The 16,184-nt window shown below is 43.1% G+C and overlaps 1 protein-coding gene across 1 annotated transcript in view; it reads left to right on the top strand.

Annotated features, from left to right (window-relative positions):
* Nucleotides 1–16,184, top strand: part of SRPX2 (sushi repeat containing protein X-linked 2) — a 32,996-nt gene that overhangs the window by 9,737 nt on the left and 7,075 nt on the right. The window contains exons 4-9 of the mRNA XM_074205050.1: nucleotides 5,974–6,165; nucleotides 10,594–10,770; nucleotides 11,067–11,193; nucleotides 11,334–11,455; nucleotides 12,667–12,846; nucleotides 13,511–13,644. Of these exons, the coding sequence (XP_074061151.1) occupies nucleotides 5,974–6,165; nucleotides 10,594–10,770; nucleotides 11,067–11,193; nucleotides 11,334–11,455; nucleotides 12,667–12,846; nucleotides 13,511–13,644 (932 nt within the window). The remainder of the gene's footprint in view (nucleotides 1–5,973; nucleotides 6,166–10,593; nucleotides 10,771–11,066; nucleotides 11,194–11,333; nucleotides 11,456–12,666; nucleotides 12,847–13,510; nucleotides 13,645–16,184) is intronic.

A 16,184-nucleotide genomic window follows, 5' to 3' on the forward strand; every position in this document is an offset into this window, starting at 1 on the left:
GATGAGGGAGGCTGGTGTCAGATCATAACAGGCTCGGTGAGATTTGAGAGGGTATATCTGCACTGAGTGGAAGGTGGGACTAAGTGGATTACTCTAAAACTCTTTCAACTTTGAGCTTCTCTCCCAGGTGGAGGAATTGGGACTTGATGTTACAGGCAAGTCTAGGTTCTTGAACATGAGAGTGGAGGAGTAGTCTGGCACTCAGTGGTGGCATTGGGAAGAAAGACTGAGGAGAGTGAATCTGAGAAAAAGCAAGACTAACAAATTCTGGGACCTCTTAAAAGCCAAACTCTTCATCATCCCATCCTTGACTTCTCGGTAGCATGTAACACTTTCAACACTACTCCTTGGGGCTCATGTGAGGTAATGTCTACAAAGTGTTTTGCCAACCTTAGAGGCCCATCTGCCTACATGTGAGCTGTTCCCATGTTGATAACAATTATTTAGTAGTCAGGAACTGTGCCTTGGCACACTGCCTTGTTCTGGTTTCCTAACCCTCGGACCATTTCTTTTCTAACTCCCTTTCTCCCTCTTTCTCTTATTCCCACTTGGAAGTCCAAATGTTCTCTAAGGATCTCAGTCATTTATCTCCATTTCTTCTCCCCAGAGATCTCTTCTGTTCTGTAGTTTTCACTGTCATCTGCCTCTACAGAAATGCTGCCCAGGTCTCTATCTCCACCCCCCCCCAATTTCTCTCCCGATTTACAATCATATATCTTCAATTGCCTGCTAGATACTTCTACTTGAGGGTTCCAAGGGGGGGGGATCCCCTCCACATCCACCCCTCTAAAATAGGAATTACTCATTTCTCTCTTTCTGCTAATGGGTCCATCACATCCCTAATCAGCAAGGCTTGAAACTGGCTCTTTTTACCCTTCCCCAATATATTCATTCAGTCAGTGAGTCCTGTTGTTTCTTCCTGCCATGGGGCAGGATCCTTGGTCCCTTGCTTTTCCAATCTCATCAGCACCAGCCTAGTTTAATATCATGAATATGGCAATACTCTTCTAGGTAGTATCCCTGCACTATCCCCAATTCTTCCCACACACCTGATTAATCATCTTGAACCATCATTTTCATCATCATACATACAGCTTCTTCCACTAACAAATGTCCCCACAAATGTCCTGGCCCTTATTTTCTCAAGCTTATCTCTTATCACTCAGAGACAGCCAGGCTAACATCCTCATTGTACCCTGAGGGGCCTGCATAACCCTTTCCACTCTTCACAGCCACACCCTCCCCATCCTTGGATTCAAGGCCCAAGTCCACAGTGAAGCCTTGCTTAACCAGAACAGGCTACCTCAGTGAATGTTGCTTTCTTTGAGTTCCTCCATGCCCCTCACTGAGCACAAAGCAGCCCCTGCCTTCTTTGGTTAGCCAAATTTTTTTCCTATGCTTTATTGTTCCCCATCTATATTATTAGGTAACACACTTTATTGGCCTCACAGGGCAGTGGGATAACCACATCCTGGATTTGGGCTTAGGAGATCTAGGTTCAAATCTTAGGCTTGCTACCTGTGTGACCAAGAGTAAGTTGCTTCTTCTCTCTTGGTTTCCATCCCCTCATCTGACAGATGAGATGGTTGCACCAGATGGTTTTGGAAGTTGGCAAACCCTAGGTTTGAATCCTACCTCTGACCATTATTAACCAAATGACCCTGGGCAAGTCCCTTTAGTTCTGAGTCTTCAAGATTTTTCCTCTGTACAATGAGAATCAGCTACCTCATTATTATTCCCTGTGTACCAGGAACTGGAAAGGAAGGCTCTTGAGAGTTTGTGCCTTGACCCATCGAGTAGTTGAAGACTGGGAAACATGGGACAGGGTCCAATATCTTCAAGGAGTTAGCAGTGAGAGGAAGGAGGATCTGGATCTACCTAAGTGGCCCCCTGAAATGAACTTCTATCAGAATTATGGGACTTTGGAGTCCACAAAGCATAAGAGTAACACAAACCTGAGGGCCTACCCCTTTCTTAAGGCCTGGGGTGGGAGGGGAGCCTCTACCCCAGGCAGAAAGGGGATGAGGAAGTGAAAGGGGTGATAGACCCTTGACATACTTTTAAAATTAATTTTTCAACTACTTTCTTAAGGTAAGATAATCGATAAAACAGTAAATCAAGCCCTGACTTGCAGAATTTACTGATTTCAGTGGTGTAAACATTCATATCAAAAATTTAACAATCAGCTCTGGTTAGGTCTAGTGGTCTCCAGCATAACCCGAAGGGGCTCCAGAATAACTGTAGGTGGAGACCCATTACATAAGTGAGCTGACATGTAGGATCCTTAAAGATATAGATAAACCCATATGTGACTGAAGATGGTGATGGTGACATAAGTATTGTAAGCATTCAGGAGACCATGGGAAGGAACCCGAGGAGGTTTCTGGTCCAATCCCTTCATGACACAGATGAGAAAACTGGAGGCTGAAGATGCAAAGGAATTTGCTCAAGGTCACACAGGTAGTAGGTAGGTGATCAAACTGCAACTGGAACTCATTTATTATTAGTCATCCAGGTAGAACAATGGAGAGGACCTTACTCTTAGCATCAGTAGGACCTAAATTCAAATCCAACCTCAGACATTTAATTAGTGTGTGACCCTGGACAAGTCACCCTCTCTCTCAGTTTCCTAATTTGTAATATCATCTACTTCCCAAGGATGTGAGGCTAAAATGAGATAAAATGTGCAAAGCATTTTGTAAACCTTAAAGTATTGTGTAAAATGATAGCAGTTATTGTCATCAACCCCACCTGGTTGATGGGGAAACTGGGACTCTCAGAAACTGGAGGACTTCCCCAGGACTTAACCACAGCATCCTCTGACATCTGGCATCGAATCAATAAATGGGTTTCTATATGAGTTTGTGAAACTGACTTCTGGGGGAAGGGAAATATTTCAAAGTAGATGCTCATCCATTGGAGTTGACGATGATACTGTCCGGCTGCAGAGTCATGGAGGATCTGACCTCTCCCCATCCCTTCCCAGGTCCCTGACAAGACCTGGTTTTAACCTTGTCATGTCTCACTTGTGGCAGCTCTTGCAGCACAAAGATTCTGCCACTAGATGGGGTAGGTATGCCACACTCAAAGGTAGAGGGATCAGTTGGACTTAATTGGCCAGAGGTTCCAGAAGGGTGGCTTCACTTATTTATGTTCTAATCCTCTTGCATTCAGCAAAATGCTGAATATTTGAATTTGCATAAAATCTCCTAAATTGTCATTTATCCCCCCCCCCCCAACATTTGGAACCCTGGACAAACCACTTTGAATGACTTAGTCCTTGAGTCCTGGGGTCTGAGGCTCAGAAAAGTCAATGGCTTACACAGCAAGTGTTAGAAACAGAATTTGAGCCTAGGTCTCTTATTCATTGCTCCACACTCCCTCTAAGTTCTGAATATAACTTTCAGAATTGACTTTTCTATGGTAGATATTTAATAAAAGGAAAAAAAAAGTTTCCAGAACATGCCCTGTGGGATTAGTCCATGTACATATAGTCCAATCTTTTGTACCTTTTAATATGTTCAGTCAAAAGCTCCCCAGGGTTTCATGGAGTCAGGTGAAGATCAACATCAAAGATTCCTGACTGGGTTGCTTATCTCTCAGGGCCAGCTGGTTTTTCTCTTTCTAGTCACTGACTAGGCTGGAGAAGCTAATCACATAGAAGGCCTTGCTCAGCCTTAGGGCAATATGGCGTCCCCTTGGCCTCCTCCCCTATACTATCTGGGTGATAATGGACCAGTAATTTCATCTTTCCAAGCTTCCAATTACTCGTCTGTCAAATGGGGATAATTAGGTCTGGCTTCTATATCTTATAGGGTTATTATGAGATACAAATGAAATCATGTCTGCAGTGAAGCACTTTGCACCCCTTAATATGCTATCAAAATGGCAGTAATTATTATTCTGCAGACCTGGCTTCCCCACACCTCCCATACTGGTTTTCTCCAATTAGAAGGTTCTTTTGTACTTTGCTATTTTCAGTTTCCCACCAAATATTTCATTTCCTCAGCCAGAGCTGAACAAATCTTGATATTCATATAATGCTTGGTTACCTGAATGAATGAAGCATTTATCAAGTGCCTACTATGTGCAGAGCACTATGCTTAGTACAAAAAAGAGAAGTCATACAGTTGCTACACTCAAGGAAGGAATGGAGAAGGTTCCAATTACAAGTCCAATAGAAGGTCCCACGGGCCCTGAAGGTGGCAATGATTTCATCAGAGTCACTTCCTCTGTTGTTGAGTCAAGGACTTGAGCACAAAAACTTTCTTTTCTTTCCAAGGACAGTAAAAGATTGGGTAGAGAATGGAAGGATGGGAGGGAGGTGAAAGGAGAAGGCACTATCCATTTAAATCCTTCCAAACCCAGTTCAGTATCCACGTTCTGTTTTGACGTTTCCCTGAATGGCATTTGAGAAATGATCGAAATGTGGCTGTCCCATTCGCCTTCCATTTCTAAAATTCAAACCATTCTGCCTTCATTAGACTATTGCCATCAAGTACATGCAGGTTTACAGCCTTCATACACACTGGTCGTACAGTCAGGCTGGGTGATTTATCTGATGCGCTGACTTAAAAGTGGCTCAGATTTTTCTTAAGGTTCTCCCCCCTTCCTCTCCATCTTATTTTTTTAAGATAGGAAGATATCTGTTAGAATTCTACTGAGTGGGGCGGCTAGGTGGCGCAGTGGATAGAGCACCGGCCTTGGAGTCAGGAGTACCTGAGTTTAAATCCGGCCTCAGACACTTAATAATTACCTAGTTGTGTGGCCTTGGGCAAGCCACTTAACCCCACTGCCTAAAATCTAGGCTATCCAGAGAGCCAGTTTAGATAGTAATATTTCTAAAATTCATTACATAGTAAGCAAGAAAGTAGGTGAAAGTTTTATAGTAAATTTCTCTGATAAAGTCTCATTTCTCAAATATATAGGGTTCTGAGTCAGATATAAAAAATGAAAGCCATGGGCAAAGGATATGAAAAGGCAGTTTTCAGAGGAAGAAATCAAAGCTATCTATGACCACATGGAAAAAATTCTCTAAATCATTAATAATTAAGGAAATGAAAATTTATTTCATTATTTCATTATTTATTTATTCACATCCATCAGATTGGCTAACATTACAGAAAAAGTAAATGACAAATGTTGGATGGGATGTGGGAAAATTGGAACACAAAGGCACTATTGGTAGAGTTGGGAACTGATCAAAGCACACTGGAGAACATTGCTATTAGAACAGTATCCCAGAGATCAAAGAAAAGGGGAAAGGACATATATATACACAAAACTATCTTTAGCAACTCTCTTTGTGGTAACAAAGAATTGGAAATTGAAGGGATGCCTATCAATTGTGGAATGGCTGAATGAGTTGTGGTATAAGACAGTGGTGGTTCTACTATAAGAAGAAATGAATAGGAAACTTTCGAGAAAAACCTGAAAAGACTTATTTGAAATGATGCAGGATAAAGTGAGTAGAATCAAGAGAACATTGTATACATGGAGCAATATTGTACAATGACCAACTATGAGTGACTTAGCTTTTTTCAATAATACAATGATCAACCACAACTCCAAAGAAATCATGATGAAAAATGCTATCCACTTCCAAAGAGAACTAAAGGACATGTTTTTCTATCTTAATTTTTCTGGCTTCCCTCCCCCAACCCCACAACATGGCTAATGCAGAAATAAGCTTTGTTTGACTACATATGCATAATAGGTATCATATTTCTTGGTTTCTTAATGGATAGCAGAGAGGGAAGAGAGGGAAAGAATTTGGAACTGAAAATAAAAATCAAATTAAAAACAAAAAAAGGAAACAAATAACATAAAATACAATACACACACACATACACACATGTGATAAGATGGTTCTTTGAAATAGCTGTGTCCAGAGTGTCTCTGTGGGACAGCCTCACATCCATTCCCAGCCCTGACCCATTCCCCCTTCCCTCACCTTCCTTTCTGTTTCTCTAGTACCTCGGTGGTGTTATACTTTGAACGTCCAAGATGGAGAAGCTATTTGCTACTCCCCAAGAGGGGGCAACTATCACAGCAGCTTGGGCACTCGGTGTGAGCTGTCTTGTGACCGGGGCTATCGACTGATCGGTCGGAGATCTGTGCACTGCCTGCCAAGCCGGCGCTGGTCTGGAACGGCCTACTGTAGACGTAAGTGAATGTATGTGCCCGCTATCCACCTGACCCTGACTGTGAAAGAGATCAGACTGAGATAGGCAGCCTGGGAGGGTCCAAGGCTGACTATGGGCACCCTAGTGTACCTAAGTAAACCAACCTACCCCTTTGCTCTCCCACTGTTCTCTTCTGAGGCTCCCTGGGGTCAGTGGCACCCTAGTGGTCTGAAGCCCATGGTAAACCAGCCTAACCTGCCGATTAGAGCAAATTCAAGTCTGGGACTCTCTGGGACTCTCCCCACGCAAGCAGGGGCAGTAACCTCCCTTTCCCAGTAATACTTGAAATTAGCCATTTGCTACCAAACTACTCAATCTGCACTTGTTTCTCAAAGGAAGAAAGTGGAGGGAGTATGGGAAGCAGCCTCACTCCCATCCCTGGATCCAGTCAGAGTACAAGAAGTCCTGAGTTCAAATCTAGACTCACTTAACATCTGATACCCTATACAAGTCACTTAAGCTCTGTTTCCCTCATTTTCCTCCATGGTAAAATGAGAATAATAACTGTGCCTCCCTCCCAGGATTGTTGTGAGGATCACATGAATTTTCCCTCATAGAAATGAGTTTTAATCAAAGAATGTGACCTTCCTTCTAGCCCTGTCCCCCTCTAATCCCTTTTCAGCCACCAATCAATACTAGAATGTTCAGTGCCATAAAAAGCTCCCCAAGAATAGGGTTTGTGCCATTGCCATTCCTAGCACTTCAAGATGTTGAGTAGTCACCATGTTTCCTGTGACTCGACTTGGGCAAATGGTCTTTGAGAGATTCCATGAGTCCACTTCCAGACTGGGCACAAGTGTTCCTATACTTCCCTGGGCTGACCCTTTGTAACAGACACATGATCCAGCTCCAGGCCCCACCTTACTGAATGCTGCCACAGCTTCTGCCCAGATGGCACTCCCTTAGAGAACTCAGTGCCATCTTCTTGCCACAAAGAAGCATCCAGCAGAGGGAGGAGAATACAAATTTCCCAAAGGATTCTCAAAGAACTCACAGTATGACAGGCATCTGGGAAAAACCCCTATGGGAGAACACATAAATCCAGCCCCAAGTTTCACTGACAGATGAACCAAAAGACTCAGAGGACTTCAGAGACTCCCAAAGTCATCACAAGGGGGCAGGCTGTGAAGCCCCCACTACAGGGTTCCAATAACTCGGTGAGGAAGCCTAAATAGGGACTTCAGTTCCACATATTTGGAGCAGTGACTTAGAATTTCTGGAGTCAGGAAAATCAAATCCAATCTCAGATACTAGTTATATAACCATGGGAAAGTCTGCCTCAGTTTCCCCAACTGTAAAATGGGAATCATAATAGCACCGACCTACTAGGGCTATTGTAAGCATCAATGAGATATTTGTAAAATGCTTGGCACATAATAGGTACTTAATAAATATTTGTTCCTTTCCTTCTTCCCATGGTACCCTCTCCCTATAACCCCTCAACTGAAAACACTGAGGCCATTTGATGAGAGCTTCCTTTTCTCCCTTCTTCTCATGGCACTTTCCTCAGCTGTCTTCACCCTCTTTTACCCCTTCTTTACCAAGGCCATCCCCTGTACTTGCATCCTTGGTCCCATTCCATCCCATCTTCTCCAGCACAGATTGCCCCCTCCATCACTCTACTCTATCACTTACTAATAATTAATTTAATATGAAATTTAACATTTAATATCTACTAGCTGCTTCCCTGCTATCTACAAATGTGTTCATGTCTCCCCAAGGGTTTTAAAAAATTGTTTTAAACTTCACTTGTTCCAATTATCCCTGCTGCTTCAGTCCTGTAGCTCTCCTCCCCTGATCAGGTAAACTCCTTAAGAAGACCATATACATTCAGTGCCTCCATTGCCTCTGCTCACTCTTGTTCCTAAAACCTTCACAATTTGCCTTCCAATATTAACATTCGACTGAAACTGCTCTTTCAAAAACTAATGATTCCTTCATGAAAATGGTTTGTGAAATGGTTGTCTACTGATGCTCTTCCTACCTGTCTGATTAATGCTGGTTAGTCTCCTAGGCTGGATCTTCTTCCAGGTCACAGCAACTAATCATAGGTATCTCTGAGGCTCTGTCCTGGCTCATCTTTTCTTCTCCCTCTGTAACAGAGGTTGGCAAATTTTCTGTGTAATGGGATAAATAAATATTTTAATCTTTGTGGATAGAGATGAAATCAAGGAAAATAAAAAGTAGGCAAAAAGAGAAAGTTTTCCCCAAAAATTTTATTGACAAAATTCAAAATATAATAATCAGAATCGAGTATGGGTTTTTTTTTGGAATATAGGTCTACTAATGAAGAGAATGGAATCTGTTTGGGGGGATAACATTTTGCTTAATTGGGGTACAAACTTAGTGTTCCCTCTCATCAAACTCAATCACAGGTGTTTCTCTGTAAATGTGCAACTCTAATGAGATTTGATGTATTTCATGTTTGAAAATATCTATTCACTCAGGTAGGTGCTGCCAAATACTGTTATCAGTCCACAAGCACATGATTTTAAACGATCGTATTCATCACTTGGAAAGCATTGCTAGAATATGATTTGATTCTTCTCTCGAGATTTGCCTTTTAACATGTCATTATATTGTAGATTAATTATTTCCAGGTGCAGATTAGGTGGAAGTTCCTCAAGTGCTCCGTTCAATCGATTTGTAACCGTGGAGATTTCTTTCACACTTACATTGAGATCTGAAAGATGCTACTGGAATTGTGCTCTGAAAATATAACCTGTACAAATTTGGGGAGGGATGGAGAGCTTACTTCTTGTTTTAGCTTTTGAAGCACATAGTATAACATTTCTTATTGAATTATTTGTAATTCAAACAGTGTTAGCTGTAATTAAATTGACTTGACCATAGCATAAGTTTTGAATACAAATGCAATTTTGCCTTTTAATTTTAGGTTGAATTCATTAAGAAACATTATCAAGTTAATAGCAAAAGCTTATTTCCAAAGCCTTTCAGTGTTCAAAAATGGTGAAAGATCATTTTTCTTGCCCAGAAAATTTTCAATCTTAATCATGAGCTCAAAAACTCATAATAAATTTTTTTTCTTTCTTTTCCTGTTTTGACACAATGGGTATATGTCCCAGTATGGTTCAAAACCCTCCAATGCTAACTGTCCCACTTTAATTTGTAGTGAAGCTGTGAGAATGTCAGCCAGCCACATAAGGTCTCTGTTGTAACAATTCAACTCTGCCATTGAAGCTAAAAAGCAACCACAGACAAGATGCAAACATGGCTGTGGTCCAATAAATCTTTATTTATGACAATGAACTTTGAATTTTATATAATTAACAGAGGTCATCTTTTGATTTTTTTCAATCATTTTAAAATGTAAAAAGCATTCTTAGTTTGTGAGATGTACAAGTCAGAAAGCCAGATATGGCCCTGGGGCCTCACTTTAGCAGGCCCTGCTCTATACTATTCACTTAATGAAGCATTAGCTTCCATGGGTTCGATTCCCATTTCTTTGCAGATGGCTCTCAGAACCAGTTTTGGTTTTTTTTTTTTTTTGCACTGCTATCAGGGGGTTAAGTGACTTGCCCAAGGTCACATAGCTAGGTAATTATGAAGTGGCTGAGATTGGATTTGAATTTAGGTCCTCCTGACTCCAGGGCCAGTGCTCTATTCACTGCATCACCTAGCTGCCCCTCAGAACCAGTTATATAGCTCGACTCTCCTGAATCTGTCTCACATCTCTCTCAAACTGTCTGGTCCATGGATGTCATATTCAAAACAAAAATCATCATCTGGTTTCCATGGTATTCGTCAAACAAGAAATTCCATCTCCCCAAATCCATTCCCAGAATGTTCTCTCTCCTCCCCTCCCCTTCTGGCTTTCCTAACTTGTTTCTGCTGAAGGCCTTGCCTAGTTCCTGTCCCTACTCCCCACTCCAGAGACCTTCTCAGTTAGGGTCCATCTATGCTCGATTTATCTAGGATGGACACAGTTGTTTTCATGTTGTCTTCTCTAACAGAATGAGTTTCTTAAAGGGAGGGTATTTTTGCCTTGCTCTGTATTCCCTAACTTCAGAAATATGTCTGACACATAGGGAGCACTTCAAGAATACTTGTTGACTAGGGGCGGCTAGTTGGTGTAGTGGATAAAGCACCTGCCCTGGAGTCAGGAGTACCTGGGTTCAAATCCGGTCTTAGACACTTAATAATTACCTAGCTGTGTGGCCTTGAGCAAGCCACTTAACCCTGTTTGCCTTGCAAAAACCTAAAAGAAAAAAAAAATACTTGCTGACTAACAGAAGTTTTCATGAAGCAGGTGGCAAAGTTAGAGGTATCTATGTTTCTTGATGTATCTGATGGTGCCTCTGGTTTCCTCACTATCTCTCCCAGTGCTGAGTCCCTGAGTACTGGAGTACTGCCACTGTTCACAGAAGCCTCCTTGGCTCTTTTGTAGAGGTGAGGTGTTCTGTGCTGTCATTGATCACCAGCGGCACCTACAGTTGCACAAATGGCATCCTGCTAGACTCCCGCTGTGACTACAGCTGTGCCAATGGCTACCACTTGGAAGGAGACCGCAGTCGAATCTGCATGGAGGATGGGCGGTGGAGTGGAGGCGAGCCTGTATGTGTAGGTAAGGGCCAGTCCTCACACAGTTGCCCTGTCATCCAATGCTGCCTTGACATGATCCATCCATCCATTCACCCTCCAGTAGGAATCTCTGACAATGGTGAAGTAAGCCCCTAGGCAGTTGTATAACCTATTCAGGGGCTATTGGTTCTCCCTGTTTCCCTCATCCCCACCCAGAGCTAGACTTCTTCCTGAGATATCTTTCGGTTCCTTGCCTCTTATAACCACCCAAGGGAATAGATTTGCCTCCCAGGAATGAAAGGGTTCTCAGAAGCTGTCATTTAAATTTTTCCTTGGCAGACATAGATCCCCCCAAGATTCGCTGTCCCCACTCCCGTGAGAAGATGGCTGAACCAGAGAAGTTAACTGCAAGGGTGTATTGGGACCCACCTGTGGTGAAAGATTCAGCAGATGGTACCATCACCAGGTGGGTATTAAATAGTGTCTTTCTCCTATAGCAGCTCCTTTCTCCCAGTCTCTGCCACAGAAAAATGAAGTTCATTTCCCTGACCCTGGTCTCATAGCTCAAGGAGCTCCTTAATAATTCTTCTGTTCTGTTTGATCCAGGGTGACCCTGCGAGGTCCTGAGCCAGGATCTCGGTTTCCCGAAGGAGAACACGTCATTCGGTACACTGCCTATGACCGGGCCTATAATCGGGCTAGCTGCAAATTCATCGTCAAGGTGCAAGGTCAGAAAGGATGCACAGACTCCCCTATCACTTCCCTTCCGGTACTGTTTTACTGGATCAAGCTCACATGTACAGGGAGAAACAATAGAGGCCAATAAAAAGGGCATCTGAATGTGGAGGCAAGAGGAAGTAGGCTTAAAGCCTGACTGTTAATTACCACCTGGGGGCCACTGAGTCAGTCCCTGAGTCCCGGGATCTCATTTTCTTATGTGGTTTCTCTTCCTACACTAAATCTATAATCATACAATCTTATCTCCACATCCACCTGTGTTGGGAAAGAGAACAACCAATCTGGAGACATTCTTCAACAAAATCAGCTTGTTTCAGAGAGTAAAATGACACTTGTATAGGCTTGATTCATCTACCCCACCTTCTGAGTCTAGGTCCCACAAGTCCCTAGCCCCTGGCCAGATGTGGATGATCTCACATAGTTCCCAATCCAATCCTCCATGATGGCTTCAGAAAGACCACTCTGGGCCAGACCCAGGTCTGTCCAGACCCAGGTCTGTCCAGACCTAGCCTCTGGAAAGACTTGTTTTAGAAGTCGAAGAGTCTCACCAGATATCAGGGATGCACACCTGAGGTAACCAAGGCTGAGTACCATGGCACTGCCCACTGCTTCTCCCTGTGGTTTCCAAGATGCCTACCCTGGTTCTTTCTCAAGGGAACTCTCAGATGCAGAGCTAGAAGGCTATACATGTCCTTGGTCTGTCTCTGGTCACACTGAGAAATTACCCTGTACTGGAGCTGGCTTTGCTACTAGGTCCCTTTCCTATTGCTGTTGGGCTTCTGGCTGATTTTTGGTCCAGTTTGTAGGTTGAAGAAGTCACCCTAGTTTCTCACTGTATTTCTTGATCATTAATGATTAAAACTAGCTGACACTTCAAGGTTTTGCTGGAATAGATAGGAAGAAGCTGCCTACTCTATCTGCTCCATTCAAGCAATCAACTGGATAAGAAGTTCTGTTCTTTCATCCCATCAAAGCCAGCTCAAGAAAGTTTCCCCAACTCCTCCAGCTCTCTCCTCTGAATTCCTACAATTTGCTACTCTTTTATATAGTCTTCGATTTTCCCCTGTTTTGTTTTTGCATTTGTACATTCCATCCTGGGTCTACCATGGCCTGTCACTTTGGAAAACCCAGCATGGATACTGTCAGGGCCTTCTTTTGCTAGAGGAGATGCTACAGTTTGACTTGAGTTCTTCTTCCACAGTGAGACGCTGCCCTACACTGAAGCCACCTCAGCATGGCTACCTCACCTGCACTTCAGCAGGGGACAACTATGGGGCTGTATGCGAGTATCAATGTGATGGGGGCTACGAGCGCCAGGGAACCCCCTCTCGAGTCTGCCAGTCTAGCCGACAGTGGTCAGGATCCCAGCCCATCTGTACCCGTGAGTGAGAGAGGAGGGAAAAGAGTGGGCATGTGGATTGGATTACCTCACTTCAGAAGGTCATTCCCTGGGCAGAGCTGTACCTAGCAATTTCTATAGCTCAGAGAAGTGGAAAAGATGGGAGGATCACCTACCATATGGTAATAGATAGCAGAGAAAGGATTTTAAGCCACTGAAAGGCAAGGAAAGTCCCTCAGGAAATGGTCTCTGCTGTTGCTGCAGGTGTAAGACAAGCAAAGACAGAAGCATGGCCAGGATAATACTGTTAGTGGCTATTCAATTAAAATGATCTACTCTAGGGGCAGCTAGGTGGCACAGTGGATAGAGCACCGGCCCTGGAGTCAGAAGTACCTGAGTTCAAATCCGGCCTCAGACACTTAATAATTACCTAGCTGTGTGGCCTTGGGCAAGCCACTTAACCCCATTTGCCTTGCAAAAAAAAAAACCCTAAAAAAAACCCTAAAATGCTCTACTCTAGGCAAAACAGAGCTAGTTACTAGAAATGACTATTGTAGGGACCCTGAGTACATTTGGTGCTCTCTATCCATTAGAAGGAGTAGAGACCTTCAAGGACTTTTCTGAAGGGAAGGGTTTAAAGGAAGGAGTCCAGGACCCAAGAATCCATTCATTTCAGTGTCCTGAATGGCCATTTCTTCTACTCTAGCCATGAAGATTAATGTAAATGTCAACTCCGCTGCAGCCCTATTGGATCAGTTCTATGAGAAACGGCGGCTCCTTATTGTCTCCTCTCCTGACCCTTCCAATAGATACTACAAAATGCAGATCTCCATGTTACAGGTGAGTGAGCACCTTCCCCTTTCTTTATCTGCCCTAAACTACCTATCAACCTATCTACCTAACATCACATCACTCCTTCATGTCTCATCTCTCCTCCTTACCAACAATCCATATCCATGAATTTCACTCATTTTTAGATTCACTTTTATTCTGCAACCAAAATCCTCAACCCCTAATTCATTTTGCTAAAGATAAAACTACAACATAGAAAATGTTGATAATCCAAGTTAAACTGAAAAGCATATCATATGCACATTTTTTCCTGATGAGTTGTTAAACTTTTGCCAATATACCATTGCTTAAAGTGATATATAAATGTTGGTTGTTTATTATTATTATTATTATTATTATTATTCTAATGCTTATATGGGAACCTTTATTTGTTGTTAGAGAGCTGGCCTCATTCAGAGTTGAGAGGCCCTGGGATAGTCCTCCCCTGAATACAGACTGGCTTGGTAACTCTGGACAAATCAGTGAACTTCTCTGGGGTCTGGGTAACTAACTCTCAAAGCCTTGCAATTGCCCGGCATGTATTGATCTGCATTAAGAGCAGTCATTTCCAAACCCAGGAGTCCCCTCTACTCCTGAAATCACAGATCCAATCCAAAATAAGAAAAGAAGAAGCTCATCCCAGTGACAAGATATAAGGCTTCTCAGTGGCTGATGCCCCTTTCTGAAGGAGGCATAATACAAAATATTTTCCTTCCAAAGCAATGGGAATAGGTACCAGATGATCTGAGAGTGTCAGAAGTAGCATCATAAGATCTGGAGGTCTTAGAGGTCACCAAGGCCAATTCCTTCATTTTACACTAAGGCAACCATATAAATAGAAGCAAACGGTTAAGTGATTTACTTGCTAGTAAGTATCAGAGCCAAAATTTCAATTCATCCTTCTGACTTCAAATCACTCTCTCTCTCACTGCCCTAAATACTTGTGTGAATATGATCAGGAAAAGCAAGAAGAATATGAAATGGTCCCAGGGATGGGTATAGCAAGTTACTAAAGACTTTTTAACAAAAATTACTAGTATTGGGCCAACTTGAACTCATGATGCCCAAGTAGGCTGGTAATTCTGGCAAAGGGATATGGAAGGGAGGTATTTCAAAAGAGGTCAGAAGGACACCTTTGGAGAGACAGCAGGCCTAGCTCTGGGGTCCATTCAGAGCAGCTGAGTGGACTGGGGAGTCAGAAGCTCAGACCAGAGGTGAGATAGATCAGAAAATGTTTGTAAACAATGAAAGGGCAGGTAGCTGGGAGAATGGTTCAGCCCTGAAGCTGAGAGGGTGACCCAAGGGTCAAGACTAAGGACTTGCTTCCCTCAGGGACTCAAGAAAGGAAAACATAAATAAGTCATAGTCTCCAGAGCAGGAAGGAAGTTCCTTAATTTTCAGAGGGAATGAAGGAGCAGACACCCACAGGAAAGAGACTTGAAACCAGAACCCACATCTTAGTTCAGCTTTGCATAAGAGAAGTAAGGTGAACTGGCAAGACTAAGGGGAGTAGCCTGCTGACTATAAAGGCAGGGGGCCTAGATGATTTGTGGCAGACTGAGCAGCATCAGGCATTGTCAGATACATGTAAAATTAGAAGGAAAAGTAAAATTGGTCCCTGAATCAAGATCAAGATCAAGCTAGAGTAAATGGAAGGGAGCCTCTGAAAGGGGAAGCACTAGCAGCCAGGGGGACAGATTGAACTGAGGCTCAGAAGAGGATCCTACTAGATCACGAGTCCAAGGTTGGGAGAGAGAGAATGTGGGCTCAATCAAAGCAAAGGCATGAAGAGGGAAATGAAGTGAGAGGTTTTTTGGCCCAGAGAATGGAAGATTAGAAAGGGAGGGGTATGGGGGGGAGGGGGGAGCCATGTTATGAAGAGCTTAAATGCCAAACAGAGGGTTTGGGATTTGTCTCACAAGATAAGGAGTCATTGGAGTTTGTGGAACTGGAATTTTCATGGGCAGATCTGTGTTTAAAGAAAATCACTAGGGGTGGCTAGGTTGCACAGTGGATAGAGCACCAGCCTTGGAGTCAGGAGTACCTGGGTTCAAATACGACCTCAGACACTTCATAATGACCTAGCTGTGTGGCCTTGGGCAAGTTACTTAACCCCATTGACTTGAAAAATCTAAAAAAAAATCACTTTGGCAACTGAGGGACATAAGGAGAGATTTGTGGAAGGAAGACCATTACAGAGGCTTTTGTGAACAGATTAGAAGTGATAAAGGCCTGAACTAGGATGATGGCTGTATGAGTGGAGAGGAGCTGATAAGTATAGAGAGAAAAGAGAAGAGAAGCCAGGAACAGAGCCTGGGGGGACACCTCTAGTCCAAGACGTCCATCAGTGGTAGGCTTATTGATCACTATGTATATACGCTGTTCTCATGCTCATTGGTGCATTGAAAAGGGAAAAAGAAATGGATGTCAAGAATCTTTGGAGGAAAAGCTCACCCTTTGGACCAGAGTGGCTAAGGAGGACAACTTGAGGCAGAGTCAACTGAGTCATTAGGTCAGGGTCATAATCCAGACAGCCAGGCATAGATATG

The sequence above is a fragment of the Macrotis lagotis genome, chromosome X (genome assembly GCF_037893015.1).
Source record: "Macrotis lagotis isolate mMagLag1 chromosome X, bilby.v1.9.chrom.fasta, whole genome shotgun sequence".
NCBI classification, from domain to species: Eukaryota; Metazoa; Chordata; class Mammalia; order Peramelemorphia; family Peramelidae; genus Macrotis; species Macrotis lagotis.